The 17,543-nt window shown below is 42.5% G+C and overlaps 1 protein-coding gene across 3 annotated transcripts in view; it reads right to left on the bottom strand.

Moving 5' to 3' along the window:
- Nucleotides 1-582: 582 nt before the first annotated feature.
- DGKG (diacylglycerol kinase gamma) overlaps nt 583-17,543 on the bottom strand; it is a 226,178-nt gene continuing 209,217 nt past the window's right edge. For all 3 annotated transcript variants that reach the window (XM_004003065.5, XM_042233457.1, XM_004003066.5), the window contains 3 exons: nt 17,402-17,522; nt 15,039-15,099; nt 583-3,689 (listed from right to left, as the gene is read on the bottom strand). In XM_004003065.5, the coding sequence (XP_004003114.1) occupies nt 3,591-3,689; nt 15,039-15,099; nt 17,402-17,522 (281 nt within the window). In that variant the 3' untranslated portion in view covers nt 583-3,590. The remainder of the gene's footprint in view (nt 3,690-15,038; nt 15,100-17,401; nt 17,523-17,543) is intronic.

The following is a 17,543-nucleotide window of genomic DNA, read 5'->3' as shown; positions in this document are numbered from 1 at the left end:
TTATGGATCCCAGTCATGGTAGTATTCCATGGTAGGTGCAGCCTAGCTAGGACAGGAGGTAGCTAAGGGTTTTGGCCAAGAGGAGAGGGGGCTAGAGATGGGAAAAGTTGATGCAATTATTTTTGGCAGGAGTTGGAACCAAAGCAGCAGGAGAGAGTAAGTTTTAAGACTCCCTGGCAAGGCAACTTCCTAATCTGTCACTGGGTATGTGTAAAAAGTGATTAGTGGGTCTCTATATTTATCATGATTACTCACAAATATGTAATTTACATAATATATACAGCACATTAAGTACTATGTCACCTTATATAATGTGCATATGTATAATGTATATGCATGTTATGTAACGCCAGTCTGGAGGCTCTTCCAGATTCTGCCAAGTATTTCCTAATTTATTTGGCAATTTCAACATATCTTTTCCATCTGTGGAAAGAACTCTCTTGAGAGGAGCTGGTCTCTGACCTGAAATAAAATCGTTCTACCAAATCTATCTCCATTCTCAACTCACTGGAGGAAACCTACAAAGACCAAGTTATAATAAGATGCAACACCTCATCCATTAGTCCAGAGACACAGAATGTATTGAAGATTTCCTGTTTCATTTTTATTGCCAGAGGGGTAGAAGTGTGTGGGGGCAGGTGAGAACATGTCTGTGCATGGTCAGAATCAGATAAGATGAGGAATAAGGGAGGATTTTCCCCTGACTGCCTAATTTTGAGAAGTCACTAAGTTATATTAAGCCTTGTTTTCCTCATTATTTAGATGGGGTTAATAATACCTTCTCCAGTCTCAGGGGTTGCTGTGAGGAGCACTATGATGAGGTACTCCACAGTTGGAAACTACAGTCCCACTAGTTAAAAGATGAGTTGCAAAGTCAGATTAAACAACATCACTAGACTCAGGTTACAAAACTGTAAGTACAATTCCACCAACATTTGTTATACTCTGTGGTTTTAAGGAGGAGGACATGGGACGTGTCTTTCAAGCAACATTGCCAGTCCTGTGCACCTGAGTGGGCAGGCAGGGTCCAGTCTCTGATGGGTGAATCTCTGAGGATCAGTCTCATCTGTTGACAGTAGTGCAGTGTCTCAACAGCCCCAATCTTGGGGGGTTGGGGCGGAAGCACATGCAATAACTTCTATAAATGTCTTACAATCAGTGACTTCCAAACTGAACTTGCCTTCATTTCAGAAGCAAGTGGCTTCCAAGAGTATCTGCTATCATTCTGGAGCTTGTTGGTCCCATCGCAAGGAGCCCATCATTCAGGACATTCTTCAGGGGTTTCCCTTCGTCTGGTGTTCCTCGCTGTTAGGTTGAGCGGGATGGTTCTAGATCTCTTATCTGAGGTGGTCCCAGATGACTGCTTCCTTCAGAGTTATGAACAGTTTGTACATACAATCTTAACTTTCCCTTCTTTGCACAAAGTTCCTGACCCAGTACGAGGAGATGAGAGGGAGTTTAGTGGGGTGATGCCAAGTGGGTACAGGTTTGCTTTTCAGAAATCTCAGAGGGGATAGGGGACAAGGTGAATGTTTCTTTCTACCAACGAAGCTCTCCACACACAGGCTTGCCCTTGGGGAAGGCAGTGATGCTCGTGCCAGTGGAATGAAGCCCACTGAGCTCTGCCAAGACCCCTCTGGCTGGCAGTTCCTTGCTGACGGTGCCTTTGTCCTCCTTGCGCCTCTCTGCTGAGGTCATTCCTGCAGCCAGGAGTGTTTCCAGATTTAAGACTATGATGATGTGACATGTGGAGAGTTTAACCTGTCTACTGACCAGGTTAGGGCTTCCCCCGTGTCTCAGCAGTACAGAATCTGCCTGCCAGTGCAGGAGATGCGGGAGATGTGGGTTTGAACCCTGGGTCAGGAAGGTCCCCTAGAGGAGGGCATGGCAACCTGCTCCAGAATTCTTGCCTGGAAAATCCCACGGACAGCAGACCCTGGCGGGCTATAGTCCACGGGGTCACAAAGAGTCTGACACGACGGAGCACGCATGCACACACTGACCCGCTCAGACCTGAGAGAGTCTCCACAAGCATGGGGGAGGCCCTTATTTTCTCACATGGGCTTGTCCCGTCCACATGTGTACCACATGCTCATTCCTCCCTGGCAACCTGGATCTAAATGGAATCACTTCTCAGTGACCAGAAATGACCCTATTCCAAGATGTGTAGGCTCTTTTCTCTACTAAGTATCTTTTTAGTGGCACCGAGTCCCAAACCACTTTAGCCAAGATACCATGGACAAGTCTCTTAACTTCCCTAGGACTCAGTTTCCTTATTTGACAAATGAGAAAGTAAATCCTGCCCCTCATAGCTTTCATAGTTGTTCTGAGAATAGAAATTCTCAGTCTCTTTATAAGAAGATACTTCAATTTCCCTTGAATCCTATGATCATCAGGGAGAAATGTGTCTTGACAATGAAATGGCAGAAACAAGCATTTCTTTTTCTTTCCCACTTTCAATTCTTATACTGCATTTTTTTTCAATTAGGAAAAATCCATAAGTAAATAAATATTTATATATATATAAATATATATATATATATGCTACATATATGTACACACACTGAAGACCTGCAGAAGGGTCTTCAGGTCGTTCTTTGGGAGTGGCAAGTACAAAGAGGCAGGAGGGAACAGCCTGAAGGCTTGTCTCCTGGTCTCCTCAGCGAAAGGCCCTTCCCTCCCATCTTCTTTGCCTTCAGGAATAGTCTGCCACCAGGCCCTGGAACTCAAACAGGAAACAGGCTTTGGCTTGAAAAAGAAAGAAGCTGGGGGTGTTTTTTTTTTCCCTCTTCCCTTTTTACACAATATTATGACACCGATTTAAAAAATAAATCCCAGTTTCTCTGCTTTCCCTCCCAGGTGTTCACAGACCTAAGAAAATAAATACCACATCTAAGGTGTGCTGTGCACGCAGCTCTGGGGGATCTTGGAGCTGGCTCTAAACAAGCACACAGTCACCAGAAGGCTTCAGGAGAACCACTAGTGCCCACTGACAACGTGCAGAACCAAGAAGGGAAACACAGCTTTCCACAGCCTTTCTGCCTCCTCAGCTAGTTCAGGGAGAAGCTTGAAGGACAACTGAGAGACCAGCATGCGGGTACCAAGCCCTGCCAAGGGCTGCGCTCTGAGAGTCCGAGGCCGTCCTGTCTCCGCACAGAGGGATCTTTGTGCGAGTTTTCTGGAACACAGACTCTTTTTCTTGGCCACATCCGACCTCAGCATAGGCAGGAAACCTGCAGCCTGCTCCTTGCAAGCAGCCGTGAGGAAACTTGCAGGGCTGGTGGAAAAAAGGGGGATTTCTCCTTCAGTCTCAGAAAGTCCCACTCAAGGCCTTCTGGGAAAGTGAAGGTTGCTGCACGAGCCAGCCACACCCTGGAGAATCCCAAGTCCACTCAAAACGTCCTGGCGGCACTGGCTCTGGTGGGGATGCATCCATGGTTGAAACAGTGGATGAAACTTTCTTCCTGAAGGGTGGCTTGGCTTCCGTTGGTTGGAGAAGAGTATGGCGTTTGTGTGTGTGCATGTGGGTGTGTGCGTGTGTTTCAGCTTCTTGTCTTCTCTCTTGGTTGAACTGGCGTTGGGCACAGTGTCTAGTCCTTTGAACGGCTTTTCCTCCTCAGCGAAAAGAAGCTGCTCTTCTGAGGGGGCCCCATCATCATAGGCGCTTGGTTCTTATGAGTAATTTTGATCTAAAAGTAAAGACGGAGAAATGAATTAGTGGCCTGCAAACCCCAGGAGCCTATGGGAGAGTGACTTGCAGAGAGAGGAAGGGAGGCCAGCTTCGAGCTGGAAGGAGCCCCACGCAGAAGGACGACTGTCCTTGAACAGCTTCACAATTGGCAACTGGACCCTGAATGGTGCTGGAAGCAAGGGGCGGAAACGCTGGGGAGAGACAGGTGTGAGCTTCCCACGTGGTGATCAGCTCGCACCTGTCTTGTGTCCTTGCTATTCATAGACTCAGAATGTCACAACCGGAGGAGACCTCAGGACCATCTCAGTCAAGCCCTCTGTAGGACAGATAAAGGAATGGAGACCCCCAAGGCTCTGCTGAGCCTCAGGTTAGCCTAAGGTTGCACAGAGAGGGGCAGAACAGCCAGAGTCCCACTCTTCCCTGTTCCTGGCCATTCCTGCCCAAGCATAGAGACATAAACCAGGAGCTCCAAACTGACCTAGGACCTTGAATCTGACCTCTGAACCAATCGCCACTCATGTGGATAGTTTAAAAGTGAGTCTTAGGCATTTCCTCTTTTGTTAGTCTTCCAGGGGAGATCCAACTTTCTTATAAAAGCTTTCTTTCTTTCTTTCTTTCTTTTTTTTTTTTTTTACTTTTAGGTTTAATGAGTGTTTTCTCCTTCAAACATGAAGTTTGCAATTGGAAATGAAAGACACTGGTGAAGTCTTTTTCCCTCTTTCTTGCCAACCTTACCTTCAGGGCGTGGGTTCAAAATGCTTGTTATCTATTTGAATGTGGCCTAGTGACCCTGATACATTGATAATCTGCACTCTCAGTCTTATCAACATTTATCAAATAGGAAGACGAAGTGGGAACAAGAGGCATTTAGGATTCAAAGACCTGGATTTGGGTCTTAGAACTCCCCCTTCTTTGCTGTGGACTTTTGGACAAATCATTTAGCCTTCATAATCAGTGCTTGCTGAACTGTAAAATGATAGTAACATTTGTTCTAGTTTCCTCACAAAGTTGTGAAGATGAAATGACAGTCAATGAAAACCCAGTGTAAACAATGGAATGCACCAGTTAAAAACTTACCCTATACTGGAGAAGGAGAAAGATGTATGTCAAACAGAATCTGGACACCAAGAGGGGAAAGGGAGGGATGGGATGAATTGCGAGTTTGGGACTGACATATACATACACTACTATGCAGCCATGAAATTAACAGACGCTTACTCCTTGGAAGAAAAGTTATGACCAACCTAGATAGCATATTCAAAAGCAGAGACATTACTTTGCCGACTAAGGTCTGTCTAGTCAAGGCTATGGTTTTTCCTATGGTCACGTATGGATGTGAGAATTGGACTATGAAGAAGGCTGAGCGCCGAAGAATTGATGCTTTTGAACCATGGTGTTGGAGAAGACTCTTGAGAGTCCCTTGGACTGCAAGGAGATCCAACCAGTCCATTCTGAAGGAGATCAGCCTTGGGATTTCTTTGGAAGGAATGATGCTAAAGCTGAAACTCCAATACTTTGGCCACCTCATGCGAAGAGTTGACTCATTGGCAAAGACTCTGATGCTGGGAGGGATTGGGGGCAGGAGGAGAAGGGGACGACAGAGGATGAGATGGCTGGATGGCATCAGGGACTCGATGGACGTGAGTCTGAGTGAACTCCGGGAGTTGGTGATGGACAGGGAGGCCTGGCGTGCTGCGATTCATGGGGTCGCAAAGATCGGACACGACCGAGCGACTGAACTGAACTGAACTGAACTATGTGTAAAACAGATAACTAATGAGAACCTACTGTGTAGCACAGTGAACTCTACTAAGTGCTCCGTGGTGACCTAAATGGGAAGGAAATCCAAAAATTGGGGCTGTGTGTATACACACAGCTGATTCACTTTGCTGTACAACACTGGAAAGCTATACTGTACTCTAATACAAATTAATTTAAAAAACTATCAAAAAGAAACAGTCTATGAACCCGCTCTCATGGCTTTTGCCACCTATTCAAATGACAGTGTGATCCCAGAGAACAACGGAAGAGCTCTTGAAGAGCCAGACTCATCAACATGTTTAAATTAACATAGGATAAACCAAGTGGTGTCAGAAAGAAGGTTCAGTAAGGAATGAGAAGAATCTGAATGTAGCAACTGAGGAAGCATTTTAAGATCTGAAAGGAAGGGAAGAAAATGTATTGGTGAGAGAGAAAGGGAAGGCACTAGCTTAAGGGGCCACATACCAACTGGTTGAGTGTGGACCGCAGGATGAGAAGGGAAATCAGGGACACCAGAGGGGAAGGTGGTGAAGGGCTTTAAAGGGGAGGTGGCAGAGATTGGGTTTAATATGAGGTAATGGGAACCATGACAACTTTTTAAGCTGGAGAATTCACTAGGAAAAAAAAGCTTGAAAGGAATTATTCAATAGCTGTTGTCAGGATGAGCTGGAGTGGGGGAGTGTCTGGCTAAGAAGTTCTATTGCAACCTGGATTTAAATTTATAAGGCTGCAGGTTGTGAAAAGCAAAAGATGGGACCAAAAGACACTGTGGAAGAATGAGCTTAACCTGGGGGAAGAAAGCTTTAAATGACTGTTAGGTTGGTTTCCACCAGCCTGGAGATATAGGAGGTGAATAGTAAGTCTCTCTGCATTGGGGTGGTCCCCAGAGGAGTACACCAAGGACACTTGAAGCACCATTTTGCCTGATTATGGCATCGTCTTTATCTCAGAATTCAGGGAAGTGAGGCGCAGATGACAGGGGGCCCTGATACTACTCATCTGTGGCATGCAATTTAGCCCCAGCTGATGGCAGTGATTTGTGGCAAGAAATTCATCCTATTCACCTTGGTATTTCCTGAGAAAGCACAGAACTGGTACCTGCTATGGAAGTACTGACTAGTTAGCCCAGCCAAGAAGAACGAGGGATATCCTGTCAGTGGAGCTGGACGTGCTTGGGGCAGAGTGGCAGCTGGTGCACTGCTTACATTTCCTGCTGATGGAGCCCATTTTTTTTAGACCATAGAAGACCTTTGCTTCTCCTTTTTCTCCCCCTAGCTGACCAACTTATTTGCTTGTTAGCACCTCCTGGGCAAAGAGGAGGAAGTGAAACTCAAATCCCTCCCATTTGGGTTTTCAGCAGTTTTGAGAAATGTCTTGATAAGGTAGGAGTTTGGAGATGCTGGGCAATGTGAGGTTTTGTGGTTTGTGGATTCTAGTACTACAAGCATGAGAGGTTAGTATATAGTCATCCCTTGGTATCCATAAGGAATTGTTTCCAGGACCCCTGGGGCTACCAAAATCCATGGATGCTGGTTTTATACAAGCCCCTTATGTAAGATGGTATAGTATTTGTGAATAACCTATGCATATCCTGTATCCTTTAAGTCATCTCTAGATTACTTACTGCAATGTAAATACCTAATGTAATGTAAATGCTATGTAAATAGTTGTAAATACAATGTTAATGTTATGTAAATAGTTCCCAGCACAGAGCAAATTCTAGTTTTGCTTTTTGGAACTTTCTGGAATTTTTTTTCCTGAATATTTTCTATTCAAGGTCGGTTGACTCCAAGGATGTGAAGCCCACGGATGTGGAGGTCTAATTGTATAATGGCATTTTCCCAAACAGGCAATTTCTTGGATACCATATGTTAAACAGTCCATTACTTTCAAATTAATTTATGATCTTTCTTTTTTCCTTCACTACCTTTTATATACACTAGAGTTTCTTAGGGCGCTCTTCTGTATCATTGATTTTCCTATCCAATATTGGGCCAATTATTGTAGCTATATAACTATTTTAATATCTTGTGGGAAGTTCTTCACAGCTCTTTTATAAAATGCCTTAGCTATGGCATTGTTTTGTCAAGTTAAAAAATTGCATTGGAATTTTGTTTGGGGGTCCCTTTTAGAAACATGGGATGTGTCTAAATTCAAATCTTTTAAAAAAATATTAACTAAGTCTTGCTTGCAGTCTTCTTCATCTATTTTTCACAGTTCGGCTTGGTATTTTGTTTTTATTTGTTGCCATATAATATTTCAGCTTTTTTCTATTATGTTCTTCCGATTGGTTATTGCTGGTATGTACAAAAGCTGTTAACTTTTGTCTCTTTCTATATAGCTTCACTGAAATAATTTAACCTATGAGGTTTTCAGTTGATTTTATTAGATTTCTTTTACATATATTACCTGCAAATAATGACAGTTTTGATTCTTTTCCAAATAGTTATATCTCTTTTCTGCTTCATGCGTTTTGCGCTGGTTAGAATTTCCAAACAACATTAGCATACGTCTTATCCACAATTTTAATGAAAATTGTACTACTGTTTTACATTAAGTATTAGTTATTGGTTTAATAACGAATTATTTTATTTTGAGGAAGTGTCTTCCTAATCTGAGTTTTGCAAGAGTTTCTAATCTTTAAAAATCAGAAATGTTCAATGTGTTTGAGTATTTTGGGTCATCTATTCATATTACTGGAGAAGGCAATGGCAACCCACTCCAGTACTCTTGCCTGGAAACTCCCATGGACGGAGGAGGCTGGTAGGCTGCAGTCCATGGGGTCGCTAAGAGTCAGACACGACTGAGCAACTTCAGTTTCACGCATTGGCGAAGGAAATGGCAACCCACTCCAGCGTTCTTGCCTGGAGAATCCCAAGGACGGAGGAGCCTGGTAGGCTGCCGTCTATGGGGTCGCACAGAGTTGGACACGACTGAAGCGATTTCGCAGCAGCAGCAGCAGCATTCATATTACCATGTAATTTTTCTATCTAAACTTCTATTAAGGAGACTTCCTTAGGGAAGGGAATTAACATATCCTGCTACACACCAAGCCTATTAATATAAAAGTTTTTATCCTTTGTATCTAATAACTTTGTGCTGTGCTTAGTCACTCAGTCCTGTCTGACTCTTTGCGACCCCATAGACTGTAGCCCACCAGGCTCCCCTGTCCATGGGGATTCGCCAGGCAAGAATACTGGAGTGGGTTGCCATGTCCTCCTCCAGGGGATCTTCCCGACCCAGGGATTGAAGCCAGGTCTCCTGCATAGTAGGTGGATTCTTTACCATCTGAGCCATCAGGGAAGCCCAATCTTTATTTATTTGGCTGAGTTAGGTCTTAGTTACAGTATGTAGGATCTAGTTCCCTGACCAGGGATAGAACCTAGGCCCCTGCATCAGGAGCTCAGAGTCATCCACTGGACCACTGGGGTGGGAAATGCTTTTTATGTTAAATAAGGCAATTGGTTTTGTTAAAAACAAAAAACTTTAAAAAAGACTTTCTTGCACATTTCTTTGATATATTCTTGAGGAGTGACTGATTCTTTTAATATGTTGTTCAATTCTATCTGCCAATACTTTGACAATTTTTATATCATTCATATTTGAGATTGGTCTGTAGCTTTCTTTCTTTTTTTTTTTCCCCAGCTGCATCATGCAGCGGGCAGGATTTTCTTTCCCCAACCAGGGATTGAACCCATGTCCTCTGCATTGGGAGCACAGAGTTTTAACCATTGGATCACAAAGGAAGTCCCAGTAGCTTTCTAATTTTAAGCACAGCTTTTGTTAGATTTTTCTATCTGTCTTAATTCTATGAAATGGATTGGATAGCTTTCTATCTTTGTCTATTCTATGGAACAAAGACTTCAAATAAATATTTATTCCATAATAGTATGGAAGAACTCACCGGTAAGATCAAATATTTTTCATTTCATTAAGGGTTACCTAAAATTTTTTAAAAACTTTTTATTTTACACTGGAGCATAGCCAGTTAACAATGTCATAGTTTCAGGTGGACAGCAAAGTGACTCATCCATAACATACATGTATCCACTCTCTCCCAGTTTTCTCTCCCATCCAGGCTGCCATGCAACACTGAGCAGAGTTCTCTGTGCTATAAAGTAGGTCCTTGTTGGTTATCTATTTTAAATGGAGCAGTATGTACAGGTCCATCCCAAACTCCCTAACTAGCCCTTCCTCCCACTCTTCCCCCAATGGTTACCTAGGATTTTTATCAGATGTTCAAGTTTATTAGAATCAAGATAACTATAAATGTCACATAATGTCTTATAATTAAATAAAACCATTACTACATTTATATTTATATATATTTTAAATATATATCTCTAATCTCTTCTTAAAATTATGTTTTCAAACATTTCACATTTAAAGAACTAGTTCTGTATTTTCCTGTTTTTTAAATTATTTAATTTCTAATTATATCTTTTGTTTTCTTTTTTTCTGCTTCTCCTAACTTTGTTTTATTACTGTTCTTTTAATTCGGGGATTATATATTACATTTTTTCCCTTTTCAAATGATGGTAATATATGAGACTTTGAATTTATTTCCAAATATGCTGCTGCTGCTGCTAAATCGCTTCAGTCGTGCCTGACTCTGTGCGACCCCAGAGACAGCAGCCCACCAGGTTTCCAAATATAGTTTAGGCTATATTCTAAAACTTTTGAATGAGAGCCTTCTAATTTTATTATTTTTTAAATAGTCAATAATACTGGCTTTGATCCCCTCTTAAATCTATTCTTTAGGAGAATGTAATAATCTGATTGGATTTCATTTATCATTTAATCTATTATTTATAGTTTTATTGCTTTGTGGTCAAATAAAACAACCTTTATAATATCTGTTATTGGATTCTGTTTTTTTCTTCATGAACTGGTTTATAGTCTATTTTAGTAAACATCCTGTGGACCTTGAAGAAATTAGATTTGTTTAAGGCATAGTTATTTCATCCAAGTTTAATTCTTGAATGAATGTCATATAATTGACATATGACATTATATTAGTTTCAGGTGTACAGGTTAATGATTTGATATTTGTATATAATGTGAAATGACCACCACAATAAGTCTAGTTAACATCTGTCACCATAGTTACAAAATTACTTTTTCTTGTGATAGGAAATTTTAAGATTTACTCACTTGAGTTCGGTTCAGTTCAGTCACTCAGTTGTGTCTGACTCTTTGCGACCCCATGAATCGCAGCACGCCAGGCCTCCCTGTCCATCACCAACTCCCAGAGTTCACCCAGACTCATGTGCGAGTCGGTGATGCCATCCAGGCATCTCATCCTCTGTCATCCCCTTCTCCTCCTGCCCCCAATCCCTCCCAGCATCAGGGTCTTTTCCCATAGTCAACTCTTCACATGAGGTGGCCAGAGTTAGCAACTTCTAAATATGCAATACAGTATGATCAACTCTAGTCACTCTGCTGTATATTACATCTTCAGGACTCCTTTATTTTATAACTGGAAGTTTGTACATTTTTACCCCATCCACCCATTTCACTTACCTTGCCCTCCCTGCTCCCACCTCTGAAAACCCATCAGTCTACTCTTTGTATCTCTGAACTTGTGTTTTAAAAACAGAAGTTTTATGTCATCTATGTTTTTTTTTTTTTTTTACAACTTGACCTCAAAGACAGAAACAAATATTTTAAAGTCTCTCAATAACTGTCTTTTCGTAAGTTTCTTATGTATCTTTATTCTCAGAATATACTACATCTATACAGTTTTTCACCGGCTGTTCACTGATGGCTCAGTCGGTAAAGAATCTTCCTGCAGTGCAGGGAGACCCGGGTTTGATCCCTGTGTTGGATAGATCCCCTGGAGAAGGGAATGGTGGCCCACTCCAGTATCCTTGCCTGGAGAATCCCATGGACAGAGGGGCCTGGTGGGCTGGTCCATGGGGTCGCAAAGAGTCGGGCACAACTGAGCGACTAACACTACTACTACTAAGAACACTATACAGTTTTTCACAGTGTAAATGTTGATTCTATTATCAGACAAATAAATTTTTATGACCATTAGATCTCAAAACTGAGTGTACTTTTTACTAAATAAAAAGTGACCTTCTTTATTCCACTTTATGCTTTTGGCATGTTGGAAGGTTAGTTTGCCCCAAGTTATCATATCTTACTTTTAATTTCTCTATGCTCGATAAAGGATACGATAAAAATTTATGTTTTGTTGCTTTAGATGTATCTCTTTACAAGAAATGTATCGACGCATTTTAACCCAATGTGGGAGTTTTGTTTTTCTAATAGGGAACATAAGCACGTTTATGGTATTTTGTCATTATTGATATATTTAGTCCTAACTTCTTTTATCTTAATCAAAGCATTTAAAATGTTTGCTTGTTTTTCTCTTTTTTGTGTTACACTGATAGGGTTCATAAAATTTAAGTGCTCCCAGATTCAGAAGGTGTCTACCCTGTTTTTAGTTTCACTAGTAATTATCTAGTTACTAAATTTTTCTTCAGATTTACATTTTTAAATTACCAACGTGAAGTGAATTATCAATTACCAAATTTAACATACTTTTACTATTCCTTCAACAAGGTCTCCCACGTGCTTTCAGTCTCGGTGAATATCACTTTAGGTTTGGGATCCAAGTTACGAATGTTTACACTATCTTCTCTTTCAAAAAATGATTTCTGCCATTTGGATTTAGTTGCATAGCCATATTCAACAGTTTGTTTCTTCATTCTAATTTGCTGCTGTTGTTCCGTCGCTCAATCATGTCTGAGTCTTTACAGCCCCATTAGGCTGCAGCATGACAGACTTCCCTGTCCTTCACCATCTCCTGAAGTTTGTACAAACTCATGTCCGTTGAGTCAGTGATGCTATCTAACCATCTCATCCTCTGTCACCCCATTCTCCTTTTACCTTCGGTCTTTCTCAGAATCAGGGTCTTATTTCCAATGAGTTGGCTCTTCATATCAGGTGGCCAAAGTATTGGAGCTTCAGCTTCTGCGTCAGTCCTTCCAATAAATATTCAGGGTTGATTTCCTTCAGAATGGACTGGTTGGATCTCCTTGCAGTCCAAGGGACTCTCAAGAGTCTTCTCCAACACCACAGTTCAAAAGCATCAGTTGAACACTCAGCCTTCTTCATGGTCCAACTCTCACATCCATACATGACTACTGGAAAAACCATAGCTTTGACTATATGGACCTTTGTCAGCAAAGTGATGTCTCTGCTTTTTAATACTGTCTAGATTTGTCATAGCTTTCTTTCTAATTTAACTGGTTTTAATTTTCATCAAACATTCTTTTGTTGCTGTGATGTCCTATCATTAAGCCTTCAATTCTGAATCACTTCACAGTTAGTGAGTGCCTTCACTCAGGAAAATGTTTCATAAAGGGTGTTTTAACTTTTGGAAGTTTAAGAAGGACTTCTGTTACCTTCTGCTATGGACTAAACTGTGTTCCCTACCAAATTCATGTGTTGAAGCCCTAATCCCCAGGGTGACTACATTTGGAGATACGGCCTTTAAGGAGGTGCTTGCATGCTCAGGCATATCTGACTGTAGCCCGCCAGGCTTCTCTGTCCATGGGATTCTCCAGGCAAGCATACTGGAGTGGGTCACCATTTCCTTCTCCAAGGGATCTTCCCAACCCAAGGATCAAAACCATACCTCCAGCATTGTCAGGTGAGCTCTCTACCACTAAGCCAACAGGGAAGCCCGTTAAGGAGGTAAATAAGGTTAAATGGAATCATAAAGGTGGGGCCCTAGTCCAATAGGACTGGTGTCTGTACGAGAATAGGAAGAGACATCAGTAGTAAATGCACACATAGAAAAGGCCATGTGAAGACATGGTGAAAGAGCTTCTATCTGCAAATCAGGAAGACAGGCCTCACCAGAAAGCAACCCTGCTGACACCTCAGTGTTGGACTTGGAGGCTCTAGATCTATGAGAAACTATGCTGTTTATGCCACCCAGTCTGTAGTATTTTGTTAGGGCAGCCTGAGCTGACTAACATACCTTCACATATGACTGTATACCATAAAATCACTGGGTTTTATTTATTATTATTATTTTTTTTCATAGTAAGTAGTAATGTCTGAAGGGTGGCATGGAGAGAGAGCAGGGATTGGAGGAATGTTTGGCTACTTTAAAACCAGTACTTGGATCTGGAGGGATGGCAGTTCAGTTTCTAGATATCACTGAGCTGGGTAGCCAAGGGTTTGCTTTCTTCCAGCTTTTTCTTTTTTCCTTTTAGGAGACAGGAGGACTTTGGATAGAGTTTTCTTAATTCAATTCTATCAAAATTAAAAATAGTACAAATTCCCTCCATTCTTCCCAACTAGGGTAAGATATTATTAGATTTTGCTATAGTGTATTCATCCTTTCCTTAGACTTCATAGAAGCCAAAAGATTGAGGTAAGATTTTACAGAAAAAGTTACACTTTTGATATCTTTTATAAAAGATGCCATTTTAAAAAGTCTTTGTCTCTAGGGACTAACTTGGCAATTTGTAGAAGTTACATAGAGCAAAGAGTTATAGAAATAAACCTACAGTTCATGCCCAGTAGCTATCTCGTGAAAATCCTTTCTCTAGTAGAAGACGAATTGATGTTCTGAAGGGCTCCAAATAGCAGGTTCTTGAGGTATCTGAATACTCCACTAGAGTGAGGAAGCTCAGAAACACAAGTTCTGTCTTTTGAAATTTGCACACTTACAACAGTATCAAAGATGTTGCTAACATCATATTCCAGTTAATACCCTGAGCTCTAAATACCAGGACAGTGGTTTCTCTTCGCCATAGAGAGTCTAGTTGGGTTTCTGAGAACAAGCTGCCAACGAACTGGTAAGGCAGAGAATGGGATTGTTCCCTTTATTTTTGTTTGTTCATTTGTTCAATTCTTTATTCACCTTTCAACAAATATTGTGCAACTATTGCAAAACAGGCACAGTCCTAGGGGATGGGTAACATGGGTCACAGAAATGCCATAAAGGCAATAGATAACCTATGGGGTTACACTTTCAGGGGAGTTTTCAGGTAGTTCCTCGGGGTTGTGGGTGCATCTGGGGTGCAGCGTGCCTGTGCATTGTGGGAATTCTTCCCCAGGAGCCCGAGTGGTCATAGTAACTAGGTGGAATTCTAAGGTCAAGTGTGCAGATTTTGCTCCACATAAAGAAGCATTTTCTAGTAATTAGGCTTGTTCATTAGTGTAACAGTCTTCCTTTTGGGTCGTAAGTTCCTTGCCACTAAAGCAATTCAAGTGGAGGCTCTCAAGGATAGAGAAGAAGCCTCAGATGAAGCAAGAAAATAAGGCCTCAGAGTAGATGAAGCCTCAGAGTTCACCTAGAACTATAAGCTCCTTGAAGACAGGTCTATGTCTCCTTTGGTTTTGGAACTGGTGCCTCCCAGTGCTTGGCTCATAGCACCTAATCAATAAAAGCTCAGCAGATAAATGAATGGATGGATGAACTAAGTGGAAGAGAAGCTGTGCTGGATGATCTCCCAAAGCCCCTGTAATTCAGAGACTCAGAATTTCATGTTAAGTCAGTGCCCCAAAGGGATCCCACATAAAACTTCTCACCCTCATCTCAAAGATTGGTATAACTCACCGAGCATGGCGGCTGCATCCAGGGCTCGCCATCCACTTGCATTGGCAGCAGCTTGTTTGTCCTGGAGACCGGAGAACAGAGAGAGCACAGTGGGCTTCTTAGAGTTGGAGAATGAAGGCTGTCCTTTCCAGGGAAACAGAAGTTGAAAGTGGAGCCACCTAGGAGTGGTTCTGAAGACTCCTGGGGGGCTTGTTGAAAACAGATTTCTGAGCTCACCTCAGGGGTCTGTGTTTTCATAAGCACTATGGACAACTCTGTTGCTCTGGTCCTCAGACTATTTTGAGAAACATGGCCCCGAATGAGCAGTGAAATCCACAGGCGTCTGGGGAGAAGTGGCCAACAAGTATGGCAGCACCATATCTAAGGGGACCCCTAGTCAAACAACCAGCCAGAGGGCTTGCCCATGGTGCCAAAAACTCCACGGTGAAATGGGAAAGGCTATGAAATAGGGAAAGGCATGGGTTCTATGTTGAGTGAGCGGTTGCATAACGTCAGTGAGGTAATGTCTCCTACTTATACGAGGTACAGCTCAGGTCTGAGTATGTCTTGCCTTGCCCCCAATCCTCAACCATCCCCTCTTTTATCTCCTGAACAACCGTAGACATTATGGTTGCATGGACTGTGGACCTGGCTTAGCTGGGGAAGCAGGGTCATTGGGAATGTGATCCCTACGGGTAGGCAGAGGGGAGAGGAGAAAGCCTTATTTCCTTGCTTGGGTCAAGGCTTCTTTGGCTTATGGACTGTTAAGGCTGAGGGACAATGGAGAACAGGTAGGTCCTTTTGGAGGTCTCCGGTCTTGGCCAGCCAGGAGCAGTTGCCAGGCACTGGCCAGAAAGCCCTCACCTGGGTCTGGCATCTGCCCTGTTTCTGAAATTATAAAATGAGGGAGGCAAGCTGTTTTGATGTAGATGATTCCCCAACTGACCCTGAGGATATTTAATAACAAAAACCAATAAACCTAATAATAAAACAAATAATAAAAGGAAAGACTAGAATTTTGCTTTTGTGGCGTGAGGAGATTATGTAGGGAATGCCCAGGGGGCTAGGGCTCCTGACTCAACCCCTGTTTTTATGTGGAAACAGAAAATATCCTCTCTCTTACACATTTTTTTTTCCCCAAATTCTTCAGGAATCAAAATTCTCTGGTCCACATAAGTTATGGCTTAGATGTTCTAACAGACTGGATCTACTTGGTGTTAAGAGTCATGGAGAAAGGAATTAAAGAGATGAACTTGGAAAACAGGTCCCAGCAACACAATAGCCCAAAAGGAAAGAGAAGCAAAGATCTGGGGAATAATAGAAAGGACAGGAGACACAGAGGGAATGAAGAAAGGGGGTTAGTGGGATAGATCAGGGAACAGCTCCGGGGACCTCTATGAAGGATGCAGGGTGGCACTAAGAACAGATATTCCCCCAAAGAACTCTGAGGACATTTCACCCAGGATAAGGGGTAAAAGGGTTCTGTGTTTAAACAACTTTGGGAAACCTGCACATGGGAGTCCCCTCTAGGAGATCCCCAAGACACACTATAGAAATTAAATGGGAAATGGAAAGGAATAAGGACCCTGGAAATAATAATGCGGAGAAAAATCTGTGACTAGTTGCATTTATTAAACAGAAGCAACCAAAAATCAGAAGATCCCCTCCATTAGACCCCATCTGGTAAGGAGTCTGTATTGGCTGACCTATGTGGTTCATACTCTAAAAAACTGTCATCCTCTTTGTCAATTATGACGGGTTTGCTGACGTCAGTTTAGCTCTACAAAGGTATATGCGACTGTTTAATAAAAGTGTTTCTGAGACCACTATCCAAGAATGAGCAGTGTAGAGCAGAGAGTCTCAGTTCAGTTCAGTCGCTCAGTCGTGTCCAACTCTGCGACCCCATGAATCACAGCACGCCAGGCCTCCCTGTCCAACACCAACTCTTGGAGTTCACTCAAACTCATGTCCATCGAGTCGGTGATGCCATCCAGAGCAGAGAGCCTGGTTTTTGTTAAAGCTGCCCTCTGGCATGTGTTGAGCATTTCAATATGGAGATAAGGAAGGCAAGGAGTTGGATCTCTGGTTCTCTGGACCTCATCTTACAATCCTATTTCTAGAGTTTCATCCATTTTAAGAGAACAGCAAACTGGTTGTGGTGGGACCCTCCAGTTGATGTCCTGGATGGTTGTAATACCTGGTTTGGAAAGTGGTCTCCAAAAACATTCTTTATAAATGTTATTGAACTTCTACCCCCACCCTGCCCCCACACTCGCTGCACTGAAATCTAAAGAGGGCTTTCAAGGTGTTATCTGTAGGAATCCGGGTGGGGGTGGGGGGTGGGGGGTGGGGGGCACGGCCTGCTGGGTGACGAGGAAACGTACCTGATGGAGACCGAGGAGCACTGGGCTAGCCTCCTGCCTGCACTCTTCAGGCCAGTGTAGATCTGCCCCATTTCCATGGCTCCCTCTAGCCCCACCACTTCAAGAAGCTGGTCACTGAGGTCTGTGGAGTGAGACAAGCAGA

Source organism: Ovis aries, chromosome 1 (assembly GCF_016772045.2).
Source record: "Ovis aries strain OAR_USU_Benz2616 breed Rambouillet chromosome 1, ARS-UI_Ramb_v3.0, whole genome shotgun sequence".
Classification (NCBI taxonomy): Eukaryota; Metazoa; Chordata; class Mammalia; order Artiodactyla; family Bovidae; genus Ovis; species Ovis aries.
The sequence above is the reverse complement of the archived record's forward strand: the minus strand, read 5'-3'. Positions and strand labels throughout refer to the sequence as shown.